The sequence below is a fragment of the Aquarana catesbeiana genome, linkage group LG09, assembly GCF_042186555.1.
Source record: "Aquarana catesbeiana isolate 2022-GZ linkage group LG09, ASM4218655v1, whole genome shotgun sequence".
In the NCBI taxonomy this organism is placed as follows: Eukaryota; Metazoa; Chordata; class Amphibia; order Anura; family Ranidae; genus Aquarana; species Aquarana catesbeiana.
The window spans coordinates 14662754-14686223 of NC_133332.1; the positions used below are offsets into that span (position 1 = coordinate 14662754).

The 23470-nt window shown below is 45.5% G+C and overlaps 1 protein-coding gene across 7 annotated transcripts in view; it reads right to left on the reverse strand.

Moving 5' to 3' along the window:
* DACH2 (dachshund family transcription factor 2) overlaps window positions 1-23470 on the reverse strand; it is a 653893-nt gene that overhangs the window by 140331 nt on the left and 490092 nt on the right. For 5 of the 7 annotated variants that reach the window (XM_073598117.1, XM_073598115.1, XM_073598118.1 and 2 more), the window contains 2 exons: window positions 16358-16493; window positions 12776-12856 (listed from right to left, as the gene is read on the reverse strand). In XM_073598117.1, coding sequence (XP_073454218.1) covers window positions 12776-12856; window positions 16358-16493 — 217 coding nt within the window. The remainder of the gene's footprint in view (window positions 1-12775; window positions 12857-16357; window positions 16494-23470) is intronic. The other 2 variants (XM_073598116.1, XM_073598120.1) reach the window with 1 other exon arrangement.

Below are 23470 nucleotides of genomic sequence, written 5' to 3' on the forward strand. Positions count from 1 at the left end.
GGCAGTAACTCAAATAACCTCTCGTTACACCCAAGGTATGCAGAATACCATCTCTGAACGCACAACACATCCAACCTTGGAACAGCAGAAGACCACACCGGGTGCCACGCCTGTTGGCTAAGAACAGGAAACTAAGGCTACAATTGGCACAGGATCACCAAAACTGGACAATAGAAGATTGGAAGAACGTTGCCTGGTCTGATGAGTCTGGATTTCAGCTCCGACATTCAGATGGTGGGGTCAGAATTTGGGGCATGGATCCATCCTGCCTTGTATCACCGGTTCAGGCTGCTGGTGGGGGTGTAATGGTGGGGGGGATAGTTTCTTGGCACACTTTGGGCCCCTCAGCACCAATTGGGCATCGTTTAAACACCACGGCCTACCTGAGTATTGTTGCTGACCATGTCCATCCCTTTATGACTACAGTGTCCTCATCTTCTGATGGCTCCTTCCAGCAGGATAATGCCCCATATCACAAAGCTCCAATCATCTCACCACTGGACAATGAGGTCCCTGTACTCCAATGGTCTCCACACTCACCACATCTCATCCAATAGAGCACCAACCCAGGTACTAGCAAGGTGTACCTAAGTAGCCTTTGAGTGTAGAATAATAATAATACGATATACATTGTAAGATAAGATCTTCCATTATACGAAGGTGATCAGAGAAAATATATATGGACAGAATAGGGGGACATTCACTACAAAGCCCCTTCTGGAAATGCGTGTTTCCTGGCAACCACGCCAAGCCTCTGGCTTCCGTACTTTTCACAGTGGCTGTATGCAGATCAGAGATTCGAAGAAGTGAGTCAGGAAACCCATTCTCTGTATCTAATCTGATATTTTGGTGTAATGACACGTACAGAATGTAGCTCACATCTCAGCCAAAAACTGCTGACGCGTCTGTATCATGTAAAGATCGCCGTTTACCCAGCAGAGGCCGACCGCACGCCTAGCCTCACTGAGAGCAAGTCAATACTGCCATGTGCGCTGCATAATAATGTCCTCCGTCAACAGCATTGCATCTTAACCTTGAGCAGTACATGGACTGCGCCGATCTGTGCTCAGGGGGGATGAGAGTGAGAGCCGAAGGACCACTCCACCTCAACACAGGGGCCACATAATGCATAGGCTCCAGAAATATATATATATATATTTTTTTTTTTTTGGCCATTCTACATTTTCTACAATTTCCTTTTTCTTTTTTGCTTTCAGTAGTTTTTAATATTTTTCCATAAATGGTCATATATATATACAGAAGTCAGTGCAGTCTTTCCTCTACAGCACAAGGCCCCGCGTACCGAAATCTGGCCCGTCAGGCCATGTCATGCTCTCCAGCAGCTGTTGAACCCCACTTTGTTTTTGCCCCCCACCTTGTCTCAGTAATAAGGAGAGCCGGCAAAACTGTAATCCTTGAAGTGACGTCTATTGGTAAATCAGAGTGACAATAAAACAATAAAGCTGACGCGTTTCGGCAATAGCCTTAGTCGTAGCTATAGATAGAGATCCTCTGTTAGATCCTGCGCCTCTCCGTACAGCCGCTGAGAGGCCTGTCTCTGCCCCCCCCCATTTCAGCAGTGGGCAGCAGAGAGGAGGACGGAACTCCTCTGCCAGATCCCGCGCTTCTTCATACAGCCGCTGAGAGGCTTGTCTCTGCCTCCCATCTCAGCAGTGGGTAACAGAGAGGAGGATAGAGCTCCTCTGCCAGATCCTGCGCTTCTCTGTAGAGCCACAGAGAAGCTCTCCTCTGCCCTCGCCCCCCATTTCAGCAGTGGGGCAGAAGAGAGGAGGACAGAACTCCTCTGCCAGATCCTGTGCTTCTCCTTACAGCCACTGAGAGGCTCATTTCTGTCCCCCATCTCAGCAGTAGGTAGCAGAGAGGAGGATTGAGCTCCTATACCCGATCCTGCGCCTCTCTGTACAGCCACTGAGAGGCTTGTATCTGCTCCCCCCCCATCTCAGAAGTGGGTAACAGAGAGGAGGACAGAACTCCTCTGCCAGATCCCGCACTTCTCCATACAGCCGCTGAGAGGCTCGTCTCTGCCCCCCATCTCAGCAGTGGGTAGCAGAGAGGAGGATAGAGCTCCTCTGCCAGATCCTGTGCTTCTCTGTACAGCCGCCGAGAGGCTTATCTCTGCCAGCCCATTTCAGCAGTGGGCAGCAGAGAGGAGGACAGAACTCCTCTGCCAGATCCCGCGCTTCTCCATACAGCCGCTGAGAGGCTCGTCTCTGCCCTCGCCCCCCCATTTCAGAAGTGGGCAGCAGAGAGGAGGACAGAACTCTGCCAAATCCTGCGGTTCTCCTTACAGCCACTGAGAGGCTTATCTCTGCCCTCCCATGTCAGCAGTGGGTAGCAGAGAGGAGAATGGAGCTCCTCTGCCAGATCCTGTGCTTCTCTGTACAGCTGCCGAGAGGCTTGTCTCTGCCCCCCCCCCCCCCATTTCAGCAGTGGGCAGCAAAGAGGAGGATATAGAGCTCCTCCCCCTGATTCTGCACTGCTCCGTACAGCCAACGAGAAGCTTGTCTCTGCCCCCATACCAGCAGCAGGCAGCAGAAAGGAGGATATGGAGCTCCTCCACCAGATTCTGCACTTCTCCGCTGATGCTGCCCGCATGAAATTGAGCTTGACACCCCCTGCTCTACAGCAATCGGCACATATAATAAAACTACAATTGAAGAATCATCAGATAGGACTGGATTCCAAAAGACTGAGACAAATTCTGAGGAACTTTGATTGCAGAGCTGGCTATTATGCTAGAGTTGGTATCGCAAACTCAGGACCCATCCAACACAATTCTCATAATAATGCCTCAACATCAACCTTCTAGAATTGGAAGCAGCATCAGCACTCAAATCAGGATTCCATAGTACCCAAGGGTTCCTCCAGAGATTGCTAGGGGTTCCTTGAGCAATAAGCAATTTCTGCCTCTCAGATAAGATCCCACTGACACCAAACATCTTTATAGCTATCTGTAAGGGGGGGAATTCTTCCCACTGACCACCAATGTAAGGGACATTCTTCTCACTGATCACCAATGTAAGGAACATTCTTCTCACTGATCACCAATGTAAGGAACATTCTTCTCACTGATCACCAATGTAAGGAACATTCTTCTCACTGATCACCAATGTAAGGAACATTCTTCTCACTGATCACCAATGTAAGGAACATTCTTCTCACTGATCACCAATGTAAGGAACATTCTTCTCACTGATCACCAATGTAAGGAACATTCTTCTCACTGATCACCAATGTAAGGAACATTCTTCTCACTGATCACCAATGTAAGGAACATTCTTCTCACTGATCACCAATGTAAGGAACATTCTTCTCACTGATCACCAATGTAAGGAACATTCTTCTCACTGATCACCAATGTAAGGAACATTCTTCTCACTGATCACCAATGTAAGGAACATTCTTCTCACTGATCACCAATGTAAGGAACATTCTTCTCACTGATCACCAATGTAAGGAACATTCTTCCCACTGATCACCAATGTAAGGAGCATTCTTCTCACTGATCACCAATATAAGGAACATTCTTCTCACTGATCACCAATGTAAGGAACATTCTTCTCACTGATCACCAATGTAAGGAGCATTCTTCTCACTGACCACCAATGTAAGGAGCATTCTTCTCACTGATCACCAATGTAAGGAACATTCTTCCAACCGATCACCAATGTAAAGGGGCATTCTTCTCACTGATCACCAATGTAAGGGGCATTCTTCCAACCGATCACCAATGTAAAGGGGCATTCTTCTCACTGATCACCAATGTAAGGGACATTCTTCCCAATTTTTCTTTATTAAAAGTCTTGCAATCAATAAGCATAAAATCACTATATATAATATACATAAATATATACATATTTACATAAATGAAAATAAATATAGCAAATCTGCTCTCAAACAAAAAATGACTTTACAGCAAAAACAAAACTCATCATGAACATGTCATTATTGGGGATAATATTACTACAACTCACACCAATACACCAGACATCTAAACTGTGAGGTCAAGAAACAAACCCGCACCCATTATGCATGCAGCCCTTTTTCAAAAAGAAGATACTAACCAACAAAAGCTAAGGGAGTGAAAGAAACAGAAAAAGAAAAGAGCTCCTCACCCAGAGATGGGCAGTTCACCAAAGGCAGGTCTGATATTCCTCCACGCCCTTTTCCAGACCGCCCGAGGCTCCCTGCCTTTCTCAAGACCCCGAATTTTTCCCAACCTCACCCAGAATATCGTGCACCACCACCTCAACAGAGAGGACTTTTTTTCTGCAGGGTAATCTGGCACCGTGCATTCCATGTGAAGTAACGGGACAACTATACTAACTAAAAACAGTGTATCCAAATCAAAAATCCCAGCGAGTCGGGAATGCCCCGTTCACCCACTCCGCATAACCCATGCGATAGAAAAAGGGGATGCCTAGAGCCCTCCCCCACCCTTTTATACACCTCTATGTTAAAGGGACACTGCAGCAAAAAGTGGTCCATAGACTCCACTTTACAACACACTCCGCTCTAGGACAATCTCGATCATCCACAGGGGCGATGCTTCAAGTTCCCTCTGACACAGAGCCTACCATGGAAAGCGAGCCAGGCTTGATCCCTAAACTTCAAGGGGATTCTTTCTAAAATGATTAAACGCAACCCCTCCCTCATTACAGAGCCTGGGCAATCCCTTAAGGCCAGTGACACACTGAAAGCAGAGCTCAAAATCCTCTTCTCCAGAAGCTTCCTGGGGAGGGACTTGATATCCTCCACTGTCACCTGCCACTGCCGAAGTATTTTCAGGACACGGGGGCAACATAAGCCGGGAGCTTGCCATGTCGGACTCTCAGACTTTTTCACTGGCCCGCCATCTTCCCAGCATCGCAGAAAAGGCCTAAAACAAGATTGAAAATGCCCACCCATCCCGGCGGATTCTCTGCTAGCATGTTACCAAGATTGTACTTTAAAAAGAGCAGAGAAAAGAAAACTATTGGGTTGACCATTCCTAGACCACCCTCCCGCCTAGACAGGTAAGTTACATTGCGTTTGATCAGGTTCAGCCTACTTCCCCATAACAGTTGAAAAAAACAGCTGTACACCCTTGCATAGAGAGATGCTGGCAAGATACAGACGAAGCTGACATATAAAAAGATTGGGACCAGGTACGTTTTGATCAAGTCAACCCTCTCCCTCAAGGAAAGCTTCCATTTCTTCCAGCTTGCTACTTTGGCATTGGCACACACCAACCTGCTTTCCCAATTTCGATGACCATAGTCACCAGGACCAAATTTGATGCCCAACGCTTTAATTTCCTGCTGGGGCTCTGGGAAGGCATCCGGAAGTTCGAAGCTTTCACCCTCCTCACCCATCCAGAAAACTTCACTCTTTTCATGGTTGACTTTAGAACCAGAAGCCTCCGTGTACTGCTCTATCATAGAGACCACCTCCTGCGGCCTCCTCTGTCCCAGAGACAATAACAGACACATCATCGGCATAGGCCACGACCTTCAGAGGCGGCACCCCAGCAATGCCCAAAGGCACCCCGCACAAAGATCCACTCTCTAGCCTTCTTATGAAGGGGTCGATTGCGAATACATATAACAGGGGGCTCAGAGGACATCCCTGGCGCACACCAGAGCCAACCTCAAAAGGCCGTCCAACCCAACCATTAACCAGTGGGAAGCTCTCAGCCCCTCTATATAATGTCTTCAGCCAATCTATAAACCTCCCCTGCAGGCCGTATCCTACCAAGTAGCAAATACAGGTACTCGTGATTGACTCTATCAAAAGCCTTCGCCTGATCCAATGCCAGCAAGTACTTTCTCCATCCAGCAGCCCTGCATCGTTCCAAAGCCTCCCGGACAGCTAAAACCGCTGAAAAGGTACTTCTACCTTGGACCGAGCAGTGCTGATGACTGGACAACAAATCACCTGCTACGGACGACAAGCGCCAAAAAAGAATCTTCGCCAGGATCTTTCTATCAACATTGAGAAGACTGATGGGGCGCCAGTTCTCAATCATTGAGGGGTCTTTACCTTTTGACAGAAGAATCACAGCGGATTGCCTCATGGAGGGAGGGAGCGAGCCCCTCTTCTAGACAGCTGTTATAAACCTCTGCTAAAAAGGGAGCCAGAATGGACTTAAAACACTTGTAGAATTCAGCTGTCAACCCATCTGGCCCAGGCGATTTTTTGGTAGCCAGCTTCTCTATAGCATGAACTACCTCATCCACTGAAATTGGTTCTGTCAAATCCATCAAAGGCAACTTACCATTTCCCAATCCTGGAGTAGAATCCAGAAAGCTTTCCATCCTGTCCCGACAAAGGTCCTTTCTTCCCAGAAGGTCTGCATAATATGATCTGAAGATCTCCAGGATCCCTGATCTGGACTTCACCAGGGAACCCGTACTATCCCTCAGGCCTATGACCGTCTTAACTGCTATGCCTTGCTTACAGTTCTGGCAAGGATCAGGCGAGTGATATTTTCCATAATCCCTCTCCAGAACCAAGGAGGCATGCCGGTCGTATTGACACTTCCTAAGAAGAAACTTCACCTCAGAGATCTCCCCTGGATCCCCTCTATACGAGACAAGACGATCAAGCTTCCTCCGCAAATGCTGGTAGGCAATGTACATACCAAGCTGCTTCTTCTTACTTATGGCCTAGAAAAGTCCAATTGTCCTTTGTTTCACAAGCTCCCACCACTCTGACTTACTGCTGCAAAAGTCCAGAATAGAAACCTGTGCCTGAAAAAAATCCTCAAAGGATTGTCTTACCTCTACATCTTCCAGGAGAGTCAAATTCAGTTTCCAGGTACCCCTTCCCCTGGGTGGAGTGTCCGAGGCATTCAGAGTCACAGACAGCATACAGTGGTCAGAGAACTCCACCGCCCTCAACTCAGGAGCCGAGAAAGCAGAGTTCTCCTTTAAAAAAAACCTATCTATCCTACTCTGACTATTCCCTCTCTGAAATGTGAATCCCATGCTGCCAGGGCAGTGCTTAATATGCACATCTACCAGGCCTGCTTGTCTTACCATATCTCTAAGAAAAACGCTATCGTAACCCAGCCTGTCTATGGAGCCTCTCCTGTCTTCAGGCCTAATTATGGTGTTAAAATCACCTCCAAAGACAACCTGCTGGGATGTAAAAAGGAAGGGCTTGATCTCTGTGAGGAGGCATTTCCTGCCCCATTTTGACTGCGGTCCATAGATATTGATTAGGCGCAGGTCCTGCCCCCTAACAGTGACGTCTAAGACCATGCATCTCCCCATTTCTACCTCAATTACCCGCCGGCACGTTACCATATCGGTTTTAAAAAGGACCGCAACTCCGCTGCAGGGCTCAGCCGCAAGAGACCAAAAGGAGGGACCGCATCTCCACTCCCTTTTTGCTAGATGGACATCGGCCAAAGTATTGAGCCAGGTCTCTTGCAAAAATAAAATCTCGGCATCAAACTCGCTGAGCAAAAATAAGGCAATATCACGAGCTCTTGCAGATTTAATGTTGGCGACATTAATGGTCGCCACCTTTATCGGAGTGGGAACTGCCATCAGGATGATTGGGGTAGTCGTTTCTTAACCTTTGCCACACTCTCATCACCCGAAACAGCTCTCTTAAGACTACGTGACTCCCCCTCATCCATGGATGATAAAGAGAAAGATATATCAGACATCTCATCATCCGACAAAACTGAAAAGGTATTACCAAGTGGAACCCCTCCTGGGTCCGACCCTGAGGAAGAAATGACCACTTTACTTGTCTTCCTCTTCTTCTTTTTCTTCCTCCTAAACTTCTCCCACCCCTCATCATCTGAATCCCCCTCAACAGAGGGTGAGACATGGGATATGGGCACCTTTCCCTCAACCCCTCCCCCATCCAGCACCCCCACATTCCCCTGACCACGTTTGTGCCGCTGAGGGACAGGGACTGGAGGCCGAGAGGGAAGATCCGCCAAACCTGCCGCCCCAGCAGCTTCTGCTAGTCTGGAGGATCTACGTACAGCAGGATTAGGGACCACCACATGGGGGACAGACTCAGGGACCACATTACTAGGTGAAACAGAATCCGGAACAACAGATGTAACAGACACAGGAGGGACAGACTCAGGGACCACATCACTAGGGGAAACAGAATCTGGAACAGATGTAACAGAAACAGGAGGGACAATAACAGTTTTAGCGGCCTCATCCTCCTTATCAAGTCTCTGCAACTCAGCCTCCAATCCTGGCAAGTTATGTAATGCCTCCGGGCACTGGCTATAAGGATGACCGAGCTTTTGGCACAAATTGCACCGAATTTCAGTACAATCCTTGGCCAAATGGTCCAGATCCTGGCATAGTGAGCATTTCTTACGGGTACAAGTAGATGCAAAATGGCCTTTGTCTCCACATTTATTACAGACTTTAGGCTGACCCTGGTAAAAAATAGTCAGCCTATCTCTCCCCAGAAAAGCTGAACAGGGAAGGTGTTGAACTACATTGCCTAGCATGCCCAATTTTAGTGACACTGTCCAGGCCCCTGTCCATATCCCATGCTCATCCAGGACCTTCCGCAGAGGACCTCACCATATCGGCGTAGCCATACTATTAAATCAGCCTCTGGTATGGATTCGTTGCGCACCAAGATCGTCACCGACTTTATCAGAGGCTGCCTGGAAATCACCTTTGGCACCAAACCACTCCACTGCGGAAGGCCCTTACACCTCCTATACCTCTCCCAAAATAAATCCAGACCCTCAGGCTTTACAAAGGACAAATCAAATTCATAACTCCCCACTGGGCAAAGCAAAGATATCCAAGGCTTTAAACCCCATTTCCAGAACCAACTCAGCCACCCTCCCCCTTACTGGTGGGGTCCCCTCCCCCTCCCACTTCAATTGAACCACATTCCTCCTCCTGTACCCACCAACCATCCCACCACCAAGCCCCCCCAAATTGTGACCACTAATATTTACAAAATTCCCTCCACCCTCCTTGGTGCGACTCCCCAGAACAGACGCATAACTGCCCACATTTCTCCCAGCAGAAGAAACATTTGTGCGTTTTGAACCGTCTGACACATTCCTAGCAGATATAGATTGTACAGATTTGGTCTGAACAATCGATGAGTCTTTCCTCTGCTGAGCAGGGAGAGCAATGTCATTTTTATTTTTCCCAGCAGTATTAACCCCTTCACCACCCCCACCACATTCATTGTTTTATCATTACTGTCATTCTTAATACTTGCTGGTATATTCACAGTTCCTGTAGTCTTCCCAACAGTGTCAGTTCCCACTGCTGTGCTGGTGGAATCTTCAGCTGGCCTGTTCTCTTCCATCAGGACAGGACTTTCAGCAGGCTGTTCTGACACATCCATGGCTTCCACTGCACATGGTGCAATGTGCTGATCCCCTCCCCCATCAGCATCAATCAGCTCTGCTGGAACACAGAGAGGCTCAGGTGAGGCAATCTCTTTGCTGGTGTCAGCCATACTGCGTGAAACACATGGAGAAAACTTGGTAGAGGAACTACTGGTCTCAGCAAATGCAGGAGTAGAAACATCCATGTTCAGGGTGTTTGGTGCAGGTCCATCTTCATTCCCTGGTTTATTTTTTTCATCTTCAGGGATTTCTGATGGATCATCAGAAATGGCAACCTTGTCTGCTTTCAGGGGTGACTCCATCTGCTGGATGAAGGTCAGGGTGCCATGCTCACTCTCAACCCCCTGGCTGGTTGCCGCTGGCGATTCCAAGACCTTAGAGAGGTGCAGAGGCAGATGGACCCGGGTCATCCATAACCTGAGGCCGCTGATCCATGCAACTTACTGACGACTGGCTGGCAAATCTCTTCTCATTGTCAAACTTTTCTTTAAAAGCTCCACTTCTGGCTTTTAACTTCTCCAACAATAAAGTTTGCTGCTTTACCTTTTCCTCCAATTCCTGTAACTCAGGCTTCATGGCTGTGCGATTTCTACTCCAGGCCTGGAAGTATTTGGCTCTAAAGTTTTTATGTTCAGTTTTCAAAACTTGAAGTTTCTCTTCAGCCCTTCCAATTTCCCTAAAGCGATCAACAATCTTCTGTCTGAAGATACTCGCATCCATACCAGGGCCTGGACCCACAGTCAGATCCTCCACCTCCTCCTCACTAGGCCCCGTGTCATCAGGGGGATCCCTCCCTGGGCCTCCCCCAGGATCAGGCATTGTTCCTGGGCCAAACTAGCAGGCAAGGCCTAGGCTTGAAAAAAGGCTGGTTCTCACAGAGAGCTCTTTGGGTGTGTCCTCCTCCTCCTTCCCACTGACCTCCAATGTAAAGAGCATTCTTCCCACTGATCACCAATTTAAGGAACATTCTTCCCATTGATCACCAATGTAAGGAACATTCTTCCCACTGATCACCAATGTAAGGAACATTCTTCTCACTGATCACCGAAGTAAGGAGCATTTTTCTCACTGATCACCAATGTAAAGAGCATTCTTCTCACTGACCACCAATGTAAGGGACATTCTTCCCACTGACCACCAATGTAAGGGACATTCTTCCCACTGACCACCAATGTAAGGGACATTCTTCCCACTGACCACCAATGTAAGGGACATTCTTCACACTGACCACCAATGTAAGGGACATTCTTCACACTGACCACCAATGTAAGGGACATTCTTCCCACTGATGACCATTGTAAGGGGCATTCTTCCCACTGATCACAATGTAAAGAGCATTCTTCCCACTGACCATCACACTAATCATGGGTTGTAGATATAATCATTTTTATCAGGGGTTCCCCTGAGACCAGAAAGTTATTTCAAGGGTTCCTCTGTGTTGAAAAGGTTGAGAAACGCTGGTCTAAATGGACAGAAAAGGAAAAAGGAAATGCCAAGAGAGAAAAGGGGGGAAAAAAAGGTGAAGGTATGGTTACCAAACACCCCCTTTTGAGTTATCCCCAGAAAAAAAAAAAAAGAGTCCCTAGCACTGTCCCCTGGCCAAGGTATGGTTACCATACACGCCCTTGTTTCTTGGAACCACTACCCATTTTGAGGTATCTGTCCTGGAAAGCATGCGTACCCGGCACTGTTCCCCAGCTGTCAAACTATGTAATCTACACATTTTACTGCATGTTCACCAACCCATCCTTTGAACTGTACAGGTACCAACCCAAAATTAAGCCAATAGAGCCATTTATAATATAACTTTACATTTTGCACAATTTAGTTTTGTTTTTTTGTCTTGCCCTTATTACAAGGGGGCTGGATAAATGGAAAATAATAGAGGTGCACCGAATGGAAATTTTGGTGCTGAAACGGAAAATGCAGGATGCACTTGGCCGAAAACCGAAATAATACTATCTTTTAACTCTAGTTACAGGTCAGCTGCAGGACGCTTCTTGCCTCTGCCAAATGAAAGGCCAGTAGAAAAACGAACAAACGGGATGCTGGATTCGAATTTGCTAAGGGTCACTGAAATGGTCGTTGGGCACCACTGGCTCCGGTTCAGTAGCACTCCACAAACAGGGGACTACCCTCAGGAACAGGTAAAGGATCCAGTATCGAAAATCCAATTACATACAATCTAATGAGAGAGCCAAACAAATGTCCAGGAGTCCAAGGTAATCTAATGATCGTGCTATGAATCAATTTTAGCACTAAATTACCTTTGACTCTTGGAAGATTGTTTGGCACTCTCAATGCGTTGTATGTACGTGGCTGGCCAGTTTAGGATACATTAGGCCCAGATGGGCAGCCAGCAGAACAACCACCTGGCTTTGGCTTTTTCCTGCCGGCCAGGTACCTGAGAGGCAAAAACTGGAATTCTTGTGACTATACCTTCCCCCAAGCAGCAGGCTTAAAGGCAAGGACTAAAACCTGCTGCACTTACATCCTCAACAGGCAAAGCCTGGGAGGCAAGGACTCTTCTAGAAGGTCTCTCCAAATACTTATCCCTCTTTCCCAGGCCACATCACTGGCACAAACCCCTCAGTGATTGGCCAAGGCAGAATAAATGTCCATAACCCAATAAAATGCATCTTCTCACGCTACCTTCTAGAGAACTTTCAACAGCAGTAGACAGAAGCAAACAATGTCTTTGGACTTAGGAGAAACTGTAAAACTCAAATAACCTAAGCAAAAGTTCAGGCTGGTCACAGTCTAGATTAGCCTTTCTCAAACTTTTGACCCCAGAGGAACCCTTGAAATTGGTTTTAGGTCTCAGGGAATATCTGCTAATATGGACTCAATGTAGGTAAGTGGGCAGAATGTCCTACTTACAGACAACTAAAATAGACCATTGGTGTCATTTGACTGGCATTGGACATTTAGCTGTGTAGGCACCATCACAGATGGGAGGTCAATCAGCCAAAGCTGAGGAAACCCCTGGCAACCTCTGGAGGAACCCTGGTTGAGACTGGTTGATCTAGATGAAAACTTTACATTTGGATAGGTAAACTTCAGCTTATTGCGCGGTTCCTACACTGGCTGACATGTATGAGAATCGGACCAATTCCAACCTCTTTGGTGGATATAACAAGGTGCTTGTTATTACACACAGGGATTTCCCATCTCATTGAAAAAATATCCTGCAAGCTTTCCTAGCTTCCCTCTTCTGTGTGAAAAAAGGAGAAGGGTCCCATTATTTTGCAAGTCTGTTGGTGGATTGCCATGTCAGTTTCTGACACTGCAGCAACTCATTCCAGGGTGGCAAACACAGATATTTTAATTTTGTCTTAAATAGCCTTGCATGTAGATTACATTAATCATAATTGCAATGTGTATGAGAATAAGGTAAATTCCAATGGTTACCTTTCTCTTTTGACATTTTCTTTATACTGCTTCCCATGTCCTGCTCAATGAGGTCCCCTTCCCTGGAGCTGGGCAGCATTGCTGAGGGTGAGAGATAAAATAACTAACTAAGGAGCAACAATATATCATCACAGATTTCAAATACTACTTTATTGGAACACATACCTAAAATCTACTTTCAACATTTAAGAATTAGTAGACATAATACACTAAACTTGGGAATGTTGGACGTTATATTGAAACTTTGTGGGTCCAATTTATCGTTTTGTTTTGTTTTTTTGTTACAGCTTTGAGTGTAACTACACCTTTTACATTTATTTGAAATATAAAAAACTCAAGTCTTGTTTAAATTTAAAAAAATGCAGCTTTTACTGTAATACTCACCTGTTCTTCAGGGAGGTCTCCTGGAGACATTCCCATCTTTCCACTCAGGTCCACTTTCATGTTAACTGATGCCACTTTCTGTAATCCTGGGGTGTCAAAGACTTTCCCCTTGTACTCAAATGTGAATGCTGTAGAGAACAGCACCGCACCACCCTCTATAGCATTCAAGACCAACCCACCTCCAGAACTATATGAAGAGGACCTGTGTTGATATTGACAGACAAACACAAAACAATGGTCAATCTCCCTCGGTTTGGGGCTCCATGCAAGATCTCACATCGTGGAGATCATGAGAACGGTAAGGAAACAGCCCAGAACTACACAGGAGAATTTTGTCAATGATCTCAAGGCAGCTGGGACCATAGTCACCAAGAAAACAATTGGTAACACACTACGCCGTGAGGGACTGAAATGCTGCCGCGCCCGCAAGGCCCCCCTGCTCAAGCAAGCACATGTACAGGCCCGTCTGAAGTTTGCTAATGAACATCTGAATGATTCAGAGGAGAACTGGGTGAAAGTGTTGTGGTCAGGTGAGACCAAAATCAAGCTTTTTGACATCAACTCAACTCGCTGTGTTTGGAAGAGGAGGAATGCTGCCTATGACCCCAAGAACACCATCCCCACCTTTAAACATGGAGGTGAAAACATTATGCTTTGGGGGTGTTCTTCTGCTAAGGGGACAGGACAACTTCACTGCATCAAAGGGACAATGGACGGAGCCATGTATCGTCAAATCTTAGGGTGAGAACCTCCTTCCCCCAGCCAGGGCACTGAAAATGGGTCTTAGATGGGCATTGCAGCATGACAATGACCTAAAACACACGGCCAAGGCAACAAAGGAGTGGCTCAAGGAGAAGCAAATTAAGGTCCTGGAGTGGCCTAGCCAATCTCCACACCTTAATCCCATAGAAAATATGTGGATGGAGCTGAAGGTTTGAGTTACCAAGCGTCAAACTTTAAACTTTAATGACTTGGAGAGGATCTGCAAACAGGAGTGGGAACAAAATCTCTCCTGAGATGTGTGCAAACCTGGTGGCCAACTGCAAGAAACGTCTGACCTCTGTGATTGCCAACAAGGGTCTTGCCACCAAGTACTAAGTAATTTCACTCAATAAAATGTAAATCAATTTATAACTTTTTACAAATGCATTTTTCTGGATTTTTTGTTATTATTCTATCTCTCACTTTTAAAATAAACCTACCATTAAAATTATAGACTGATCACTACTTTGTCAGTGGGCAAATGTACAAAATCAGCAGGGGATCAAATACTTTTTTCCCTCACTGTATCTGGCCTTACAGACAGGCATCCTGTCTGGCCAAATGTAAAAAAGAAATATTCAGCATATGCTGAAGAAGACGAAGGGACACTGTTGTGACAGTGTGAGGCCCTGTCACGGTCGAGTTGGTCACGACAAGGGTTTGCACCTTTGCAGAGTGCAGGACTAGGAGCATTAATTTTGAGTGGAGAAAACTACTTTTGCAGATCTCTCTGGACTTTGGTATTTCCAGGTGGGGCTCCATATTTCTGAGATTTCAAAGTGATTTGGGAGGGGAGAAATCTCCAACCCATTGTTCAGGTTTTGTGAACAAGCAGCAGGGTATGTGCCCAGGTGCACAAAGCCCTTATAATGATGGTCTGGTGAGAGTTGCAGGTGGAGGCAAAGTAACAGTAGGAGTTGGTGTTGGAGCAGTTGCTGCAGCCAGGAGGGAGGTGTGCTCCTGTTTAGGAATCAAGGCAATATCCTCGAGACGGCACTCCATGTGGGAGAGATTCCAGGTCAGTGGACTGAGAGTTGGGCCAGCTGAGAGAGTCTGGGAGACTATAGCTGTGACCACCAGAGACCAGAGGAAACTGTGAGTCTCGGAGGATTGAGAAAGCTTGGGGTGTCAGGTGAACCCCTTCCTAGAGGTCAAGAGTTGGCCTGCCCAGCATGTTACTGAAAAACAAGCTGAGAGAGCCTGAATAGCCAGTGGTCTGGGGGACCATAACAGAGCAGAGAGTCAGATGGCTCTGCATTTTCCATTGTGCATATTTTGCTGAAGAAGACCCTCTGCTTGGGAAACTTCAGTTGGACTTCGGTTTTCTGACATTTTGATAAGAGTGAGCTACCAGGCCCTCAAACACAGTTCCATTAAACATTCCCTAAACAACGCATCTACCACTGAGCTAACATTTCCCCAGGTCAAACTGTGATGCTGAAAACAACCATGCGAGGGTAAAGCCTTTTGTTAAGCATTTTTGTGGACAATTAAAAGAGGGCAGAGGCCCTAAAATGGGTGTGGCAGCATGGGCTGAGTGTCAAAATGTTCCAGTTGAAGTTAAAACTCACAATTGGTGGAGAATGCGGGCAAACATGAAGTTACTTTTGTTTGAAGTCTGCTGATCCCCACGGAAGAGTTTTCTCGTGCCGTTTATGCAAACTAAACTTTTTATGCTCTGTGCCATTTGTCTCTAGTTAACTTTGTAATTATAACTTTGCCCATGCATGCAAACATACTTCAGGGGTGAGCAACCTATACAACATGTCCACATCATGTCCCTTAGGGCAAACATGGCTTGTGATTATTGTGCTACAGTGATAAAGAGAGCCCCAGGCAACTGGAAGAGTTTAAAGTGTATGATGACTCTAACAATGCACTATTTGCTCTGAACAGAGCAGCACTGAGCACTGAGGGCAGCACTCAGTATGAGGGCCACATTGTATAATTACAAAATTGTGGCGAGCCAAAAAATACTCCATTGATCCTGGCTGTGGGTCACAAAGTCTGGCAGTGGGCCAGATGTGGCCTGTGGACCGTTATTCAGAGACCCAAGCTCTACAACAACAGCCCTGTGTGTTTGGGAATATCCTGCAGTACAAGCAGGTAAGCAAATTAGGTTTCCAGATGCCAGACGCCAAGGTAGTGTTGCGGACAGTTGTACCACAACTACTGCAACCATGAGCAGTAGGCTCTGCTGTCTACAAGTACAGATGTTTCAAGGCTTTATTTAAACTCTGACAGGACTGAACCTTTGAAAAATGGTCATTATTTTATTTTATTTTTTTACACTATATACACTATATGACTACATAACTGTATCCCTTTTGAAAAAGTCTTCAAAACATGTATGAAAAAGATGAAAAGCCACATTTTACAAAAATTCCCTATAGTCCTGCCTCAGTTGCAACAACTTGTAGGAAAAGGGATACTTACTGACGCGGTCTGCAATGTTGTCTAGTTGTGAAGGTGAGCTGGATACGCTACTGCTTTGATGGGACGATGCATGACTTCCGGGCCGCTGAGGGTCTTCTATGGAGGGAGCGGGGGAGGGGCTATCTTGGATCCGTTCCTAGAGGGTGGGAAATACACCAGAAACTCAGCAACACATAATGTGGATAAATAAAGCATACATCATAATAATGTGGGAACTAAAGCAACATAATTCAGACTCAGAATACTTTAATAATCCCAAGGGAAATTAGAACTCTCCTATACTATCTCTGTGAAGGGTTCTACAATTGTGCTCTTCCAACCTTACGGTTATAGTTTGCTGAAGACCCTTTTCTGTTCCAGCATAACTGTGCACTGTATACTTAGCCAGTTCCACAAAGACATGGTTTGACCAGTTTGGTGTGGAGGAACTCGAGTGTGTTGTACAGAGCCCTGACCTCAACCCTACTCAACACCTTTGGGATGAACTGAAATGCCAATGGCAATCCAGGTCTTCTCATCCAACATCAGTACCTGACCTCACAAAAAATCTTGTGGAAACTCTTATCTGAAGAGAGGAGGAAGTTATGATCACAAAAAAGTCAACTGTAATGCATATGATGAGTTGAGTGGGGCCAGCTCCATAAAGACATGGTTGATCTTCTTGGTGTGGAGGAAATCGAAATATCTTGCACAGAGCCCTGACCTCAACCCTAATGAATGTCTCTGGGATAAATTGGACAACCGACGGTGGGCCAGGTCTACTCCTCCAACATGAGCACCTAACCTCACAAACGTGACAAACTCCCACAGGTTCCTTCAAAGTCTTGTGGAAAGACTTCTCAGAAGTGTGGAAGCAATTCCATATTGATGGCCATTGTTTTGGAAAGGGATGTCGAACAATGTCATAAATGTGATGGTCAGGTGTTCACATACTCTTGTCATATGGTCAAAGCATCCAATCAGATCAGCAAGCAGGAACAGTCAGAATGATTATTCATTGGTTATTACAGGTTAAGGCTTCTTCTCCACTATTATAATAACACAAGAGTTAGACGACTTCCTGGAAGAGTATAAGCCACAGTAATGTGGAGTTGCACACCATCACACCTATATTAGCTTTTCAAAACCATGGCCATGCGGAGTTGCCTCATTACAGGCCACGGTTTTTAAAATCTCATATACAGTAGGTGTAATGTGGGACAACTCCACATTACTGGCCATAGTTGTGGAAAGCGTATATAGGCGTGATGGGGGACAACTGTACATTACCGGCCATGGTTGTGGAAAGCTTATATAGGTGTGATGGAGGACAACTCCACATTACTAGCCACGGTTGTGGAAAGCTTATATGAGCATGATGGGGGACAACTGTACATTACAGGCCATGGTTGAGGAAAGCTCAGATTGGTGTGATGGGAGATAATCCCACATTACTGGCCATAGTTGTGGAAAGCTCATATTGGTGTGATGGAGGATAATCCCACATTACTGGCCATGGTTGTGAAAAGCTCATATTGATGTGATGGAGGATAGTCTCACATTATTGGCCATGGTTGTGGAAAGCTCATATTGGTGTGATGGGTGATAGTCTCACATTAGTGGCCATGGTTGAGGAAAGCTCATATTGGTGTGATGGGTGATAATCTCACATTAGTGGCCATGGTTGAGGAAAGCTCATATTGGTGTGATGGGTGATAATCTCACATTAGTGGCCATGGTTGAGGAAAGCTCATATTGGTGTGATGGGTGATAGCCTCACATTAGTGGCCATGGTTGAGGAAAGCTCATATTGGTGTGATGGGTGATAGTCTCACATTAGTGGCCATGGCTGTGGAAAGCTCATATTGGTGTGATGGGTGATAGTCTCACATTAGTGGCCATGGTTGTGGAAAGCTCATATTGGTGTGATGGGTGATAGTCTCACATTAGTGGCCATGGTTGTAGAAAGCTCATATTGGTGTGATGGAGGATAATCCCACATTACTGGCCATGATTGTGGAAAGCTCATATTGGTGTGGTGGAGGATAATCCCACATTACTGGCCATGGTTGTGGAAAGCTCATATTGATGTGATGGAGGATAGTCTCACATTATTGGCCATGGTTGTGGAAAGCTCATATTGGTGTGATGGGTGATAGTCTCACATTAGTGGCCATGGTTGAGGAAAGCTCATATTGGTGTGATGGGTGATAATCTCACATTAGTGGCCATGGTTGAGGAAAGCTCATATTGGTGTGATGGGTGATAATCTCACATTAGTGGCCATGGTTGAGGAAAGCTCATATTGGTGTGATGGGTGATAGCCTCACATTAGTGGCCATGGTTGAGGAAAGCTCATATTGGTGTGATGGGTGATAGTCTCACATTAGTGGCCATGGTTGTGGAAAGCTCATATTGGTGTGATGGGTGATAGTCTCACATTAGTGGCCATGGTTGTGGAAAGCTCAAATTGGTGTGATGGAGGATAATCCCACATTACTGGCCATGATTGTGGAAAGCTCATATAGCTGTGATGGACAGGATTCCACAAATTATGGACCATATAGTGAATCAAAACCTTAAAAAACAAAGACTTGACTAGAACTAAGTTTGCAGAGATGATTTGTTTCCTTTTGATTACTCTGATTTACTACACCTTCCACGTTACGGTCACTCTGTGAGGCTTACGGAAAAAAACGTATTATTGTCTAGCCTTGTTCCACAAATAACATTCACAGTCGATTCCATCTCTGTGTTGCTTTGCATCATCCAGGAGCTGAATAAAATTCTTTCATATGAGACGGAAATGGGAATCAGGTGCCAGTCTCATCCTTTGTCATGTTCCTCTTTCTTCGGAGGTATTAATACCGTCCTCGGTGCCGGCCTCACACTGAACACTGGATATTTGCCACCGCAAAAAATGCAATTTTCTCCATCACATTATCTGTAATGGTCGACTAAATGGACAGCTGGGGAGAGTTTGCCAACTGCTCCTTCACAAACACAGCTAAACAAACTAAATGACAGTATATTAACCCCCGGAAATCACACCGACGCCAATATATGCAATCTTTAAATGGGAGTTATTCGAGCAAATAAAATATTATTGATTCGTGATGGCTGGAGAAACAGGCCTCGTTCTGCACTTATCCGTCTGGTCTTAATTTAAACAATTTCTCCATAATGTGGCATTGCAGTCGTATTTTCTGCAGGATGAACTGAATATGAAGTAGTGACTGTTAATCTACTGAACTCCAGAAAGAACATAAAAATCTGTAAATTTAATATACATGCTCCGATATTTAGAGGCCTTCCAGGCAGGGATAGCGAAGGGGGTACAGACTCAAGTCTTTAATTCACAGTATGATCCAATTAGTTTTAGCACCACATACATAAATTATATCAAGTCTAAAAGAATTGTATTATGATGGTGTCCAGTGGTTGGTCATGTTGAGGGTTTTGTGGTTTATATATAAACTGATCAGCCACAACTTTGTAAGAGAATTGTATTAAGATCATGTCCAATGGCCAGTCATGTTTTTAGGTGTAGTGATCTACGTACAGAGTGTAATAGAATTATATAATGTCCAAGGGTCATTCATGTTGGACGTGTAGTGTTCTATGTAGATACTGATCAGCCTCAACTTTGTAAGAGAATTGTATAATGGTCATGTCCAGTGGTGGGTCATGTTGGAGGTCTAGTGTTCTATGTATAGAGTGTAATACAATTGGATTATGATCATGTCCACTACTCAGTAATGTTGGAGGTCTAGTGTTCTATGTATACAATGATCAGCCATAACTTTATGACCAGTGAAAAGTAAAGTGAATAACAGACTGTAATAGAATCGAATTATGGTCATGTCCAGTGGTGGGTCATGTTGGAGGTCTAGTGTTCTATGTATAGAGTGTAATAGAATTGTATTATGCAGGGACAGGACGACTGGTTGCAATCGAGGGAAAGATGAATGCGGCCAAGTACAGGGATATCCTGGACGAAAACCTTCTCCAGAGTGCTCAGGACCTCAGACTGGGCCGAAGGTTTACCTTCCAACAAGACAATGACCCTAAGCACACAGCTAAAATAATGAAGGAATGGCTTCACAACAACTCTGTGACTGTTCTTGAATGGCCCAGCCAGAGCCCCGACTTAAACCCAATTGAGCATCTCTGGAGAGACTTAAAAATGGCTGTCCACCAACGTTTACCATCCAACCTGACAGAACTGGAGAGGATCTGCAAGGAGGAATGGCAGAGGATCCCCAAATCCAGGTGTGAAAAACTTGTTGCATCTTTCCCCAAAAGACCCATGGCTGTATTAGATCAAAAGGGGCTTCTACTAAATACTGAGCAAAGGGTCTGAATACTTAGGACCATGTGATATTTCAGTTTTTCTTTTTTAATAAATCTGCAAAAATATCAACAATTCTGTGTTTTTCTGTCAATATGGGGGGCTGTGTGTACAATATGGAGTGCTGTGTACAATATGGGGTGCTGTGTGTACAATATGGGGTGCTGTGTGTACAATATGGGGGGCTGTGTGTACAATATGGGTGCTGTGTGTACAATATGGGTGCTGTGTGTACAATATGGGGTGCTGTGTGTACAATATGGGGTGCTGTGTGTACAATATGGGGTGCTGTGTGTACAATATGGGGGGCTGTGTGTACAATATGAGGTGCTGTGTGTACAATATGGGGTGCTGTGTGTACAATATGGGGGGCTGTGTGTACAATATGGGGGGCTGTGTGTACAATATGGGGTGCTGTGTGTACAATATGGGGTGCTGTCTGTACATTAATGAGGAAAAAAATGAACTTAAATGATTTTAGCAAATGGCTGCAATATAACAAAGAGTGAAAAATTTAAGGGGGTCTGAATACTTTCTGTCCCCACTGTAGTTAGTTGTTAGTTAGGCTGTTTGTTAGGTTGTTTAGTTAGCCATTTTGTCACTGGGCATTTGGTCCTCTTATATTACAATGTTTGCTGCGTGCTGGTGTTTGGACTTTGGTGTACTGTAAAAAAAATCCTACTTTTATTATATGGTTTTGTTCCCAGTTTCCTGAGTGTAGCTATGCAGATTTGGCCATCCTGCTGCTGATTCCTGACACCCTTAACAATCTTCCACAAGCCCTCAGCCCATCTACTGCTGAGGCCCATACTGCAATCCAGTGGCGGCCCGTAATGCAGCCGCAGGGGCGGCGCCCCCCCATTCATGTGTCCGAATCCCCTAATCCACATCCGGGGCACTGGACGCATGGGGTTTTTTTCGTTTGTTTTTTTAGAAGCACGTGATTAGAGCCAGAGGCTCTAATAGGCTTCAAAAAAGGGTGGGCTCACACCCACTTGTGTGACAAAGCAAATTAATATTCACTATTGTCTTCCTGATTCTCCTCCCGGCCAACCAGGAAGCAGCTGCTGTGACCATATTGGCCAGATAGTCTTAGGTCTCCCAATCGTGTCACACTGGCCAATCGTGTCTCAGGAAACTTCCTGTTCAGCCCAGAGGAGAACGTAGAGGCGAAGGGCTGGCTCTTCATTTCCCCTGCCACCTAAGGTTAATCCCTGCCACCGCCCGGGGGGGGGGGGGGTCCCGCCTTCCATTGTCCACCTCCCTGGGAGGGCGGTGTTTGCGGCGATCACCTCCCAGCTGTCCGTCTCCCGCAGCGGTGGTGTTTGCAGGGATCGTCTCCTGCAGAGGGGGGTTGTGGGTATGCTTGCGGCGATCCTCCATCCGGGGGGGCTGCCATTTGTTTGAAATCTCCCCCCCCCCCCGAAACATTTAGCACAAATCACCACTGCTGCAATCCTTCACTCAGTAAAGCTGCCTCCAGGGGCAGCAGCCCCAAGAGAACCCTCCCTGGAGAGGAACAAACACTTTTCTCAGGCCCTCCAAACCTTTATCCCCTCCCCAGCCACCTTCTGGACGCCTCCTTCCAGGGATTGGCTGGTGCAAATATGGTAAATATTCACACTGGTCAATTGAATCTGCCTGCCCTATATTCTGGAAACTTCTTCCAGCAGTAGGTGGGAGGAATCACATGGTCAAAAGATATTTTTTCCGTACCTGTAGCATTTTAAAAAGGAATAAAATTAGAGAAAACATGAAGAGATGTACTTAATAATTGTTTTTTCTATTTTTATTACCCCAGACATACACTTTAATATTGAGCTTCTTGATTGGGTGCCGTTATTAGCAGCACGATTTCCTTTACTTTCAAAGAAAATCATAAATTCTTTAAATCAGTACTACAGGCCGCCGGTCGCCTCGCGAGCTCCCTAACAAAAAAAAAAAAAAAAAAAAAGTCGGCTGACAAATCATTTTCCTCTTTGTAAGTAAACAGGACAATATTTCAGCAGCATAATCGCCGAGCATTTCCTCAGCTCCTTAACAGCAATCCGCCTCATTAGGTAGCTACTGTTGTGTCTCAGCCTAGTTAAAATTTCACTCCGAGTTAATCTGTTTTCATCACAAATGAGCGCGCTGGCGCTCGATCGCCCCGGACAGGGTTAATGGCGTTCGTAGACGATTCCGGAAGGGCATATATATTTAGGAAAAATGAGAAAAACTAAAAAAAGATCCAAACGTTTTTCGTTACGCCGGCGCCCCTGGTTTTATCTGCCATTTCTGGATTTTTACTGTCCGGTCGCACTCCATATATTTTATACGTTTTGCTATTGCGGCGTCTCCCCGGGAGCCCGCCGGAGCCAATGGGATTTTTAGGGCCGGCGGTGGAGCGATGTAACCGTGTTATGATTTCATAAGAAAAATATTTTCTCTGGGAATTACGGCAGATATCGGACGTTTTGAACGCCAAGCGCCCCCAGATAATGGGTCGCCTTAAAGGGATACTACCAAAGATTTTTTTAAAATAGTGTGTGTGTGTGTGTGTGTGTGTGTGTGTGCGGTCATACTTTCCATTATTAGAAGTGGGAATAAGTATGATAGGGAGGAAATTTTCAGCAAACTGACTTCCCACTCAGAACAGCAACAAAAATTCCATATAATATATTCCAAATGTAAATATACTGTGTGTGTATGTATGTATATATAGATATCTATCTATAGATATAGATATCTATATATCTATATCTATAGATAGATATCTCTATCTATAGATATCTATCTATATA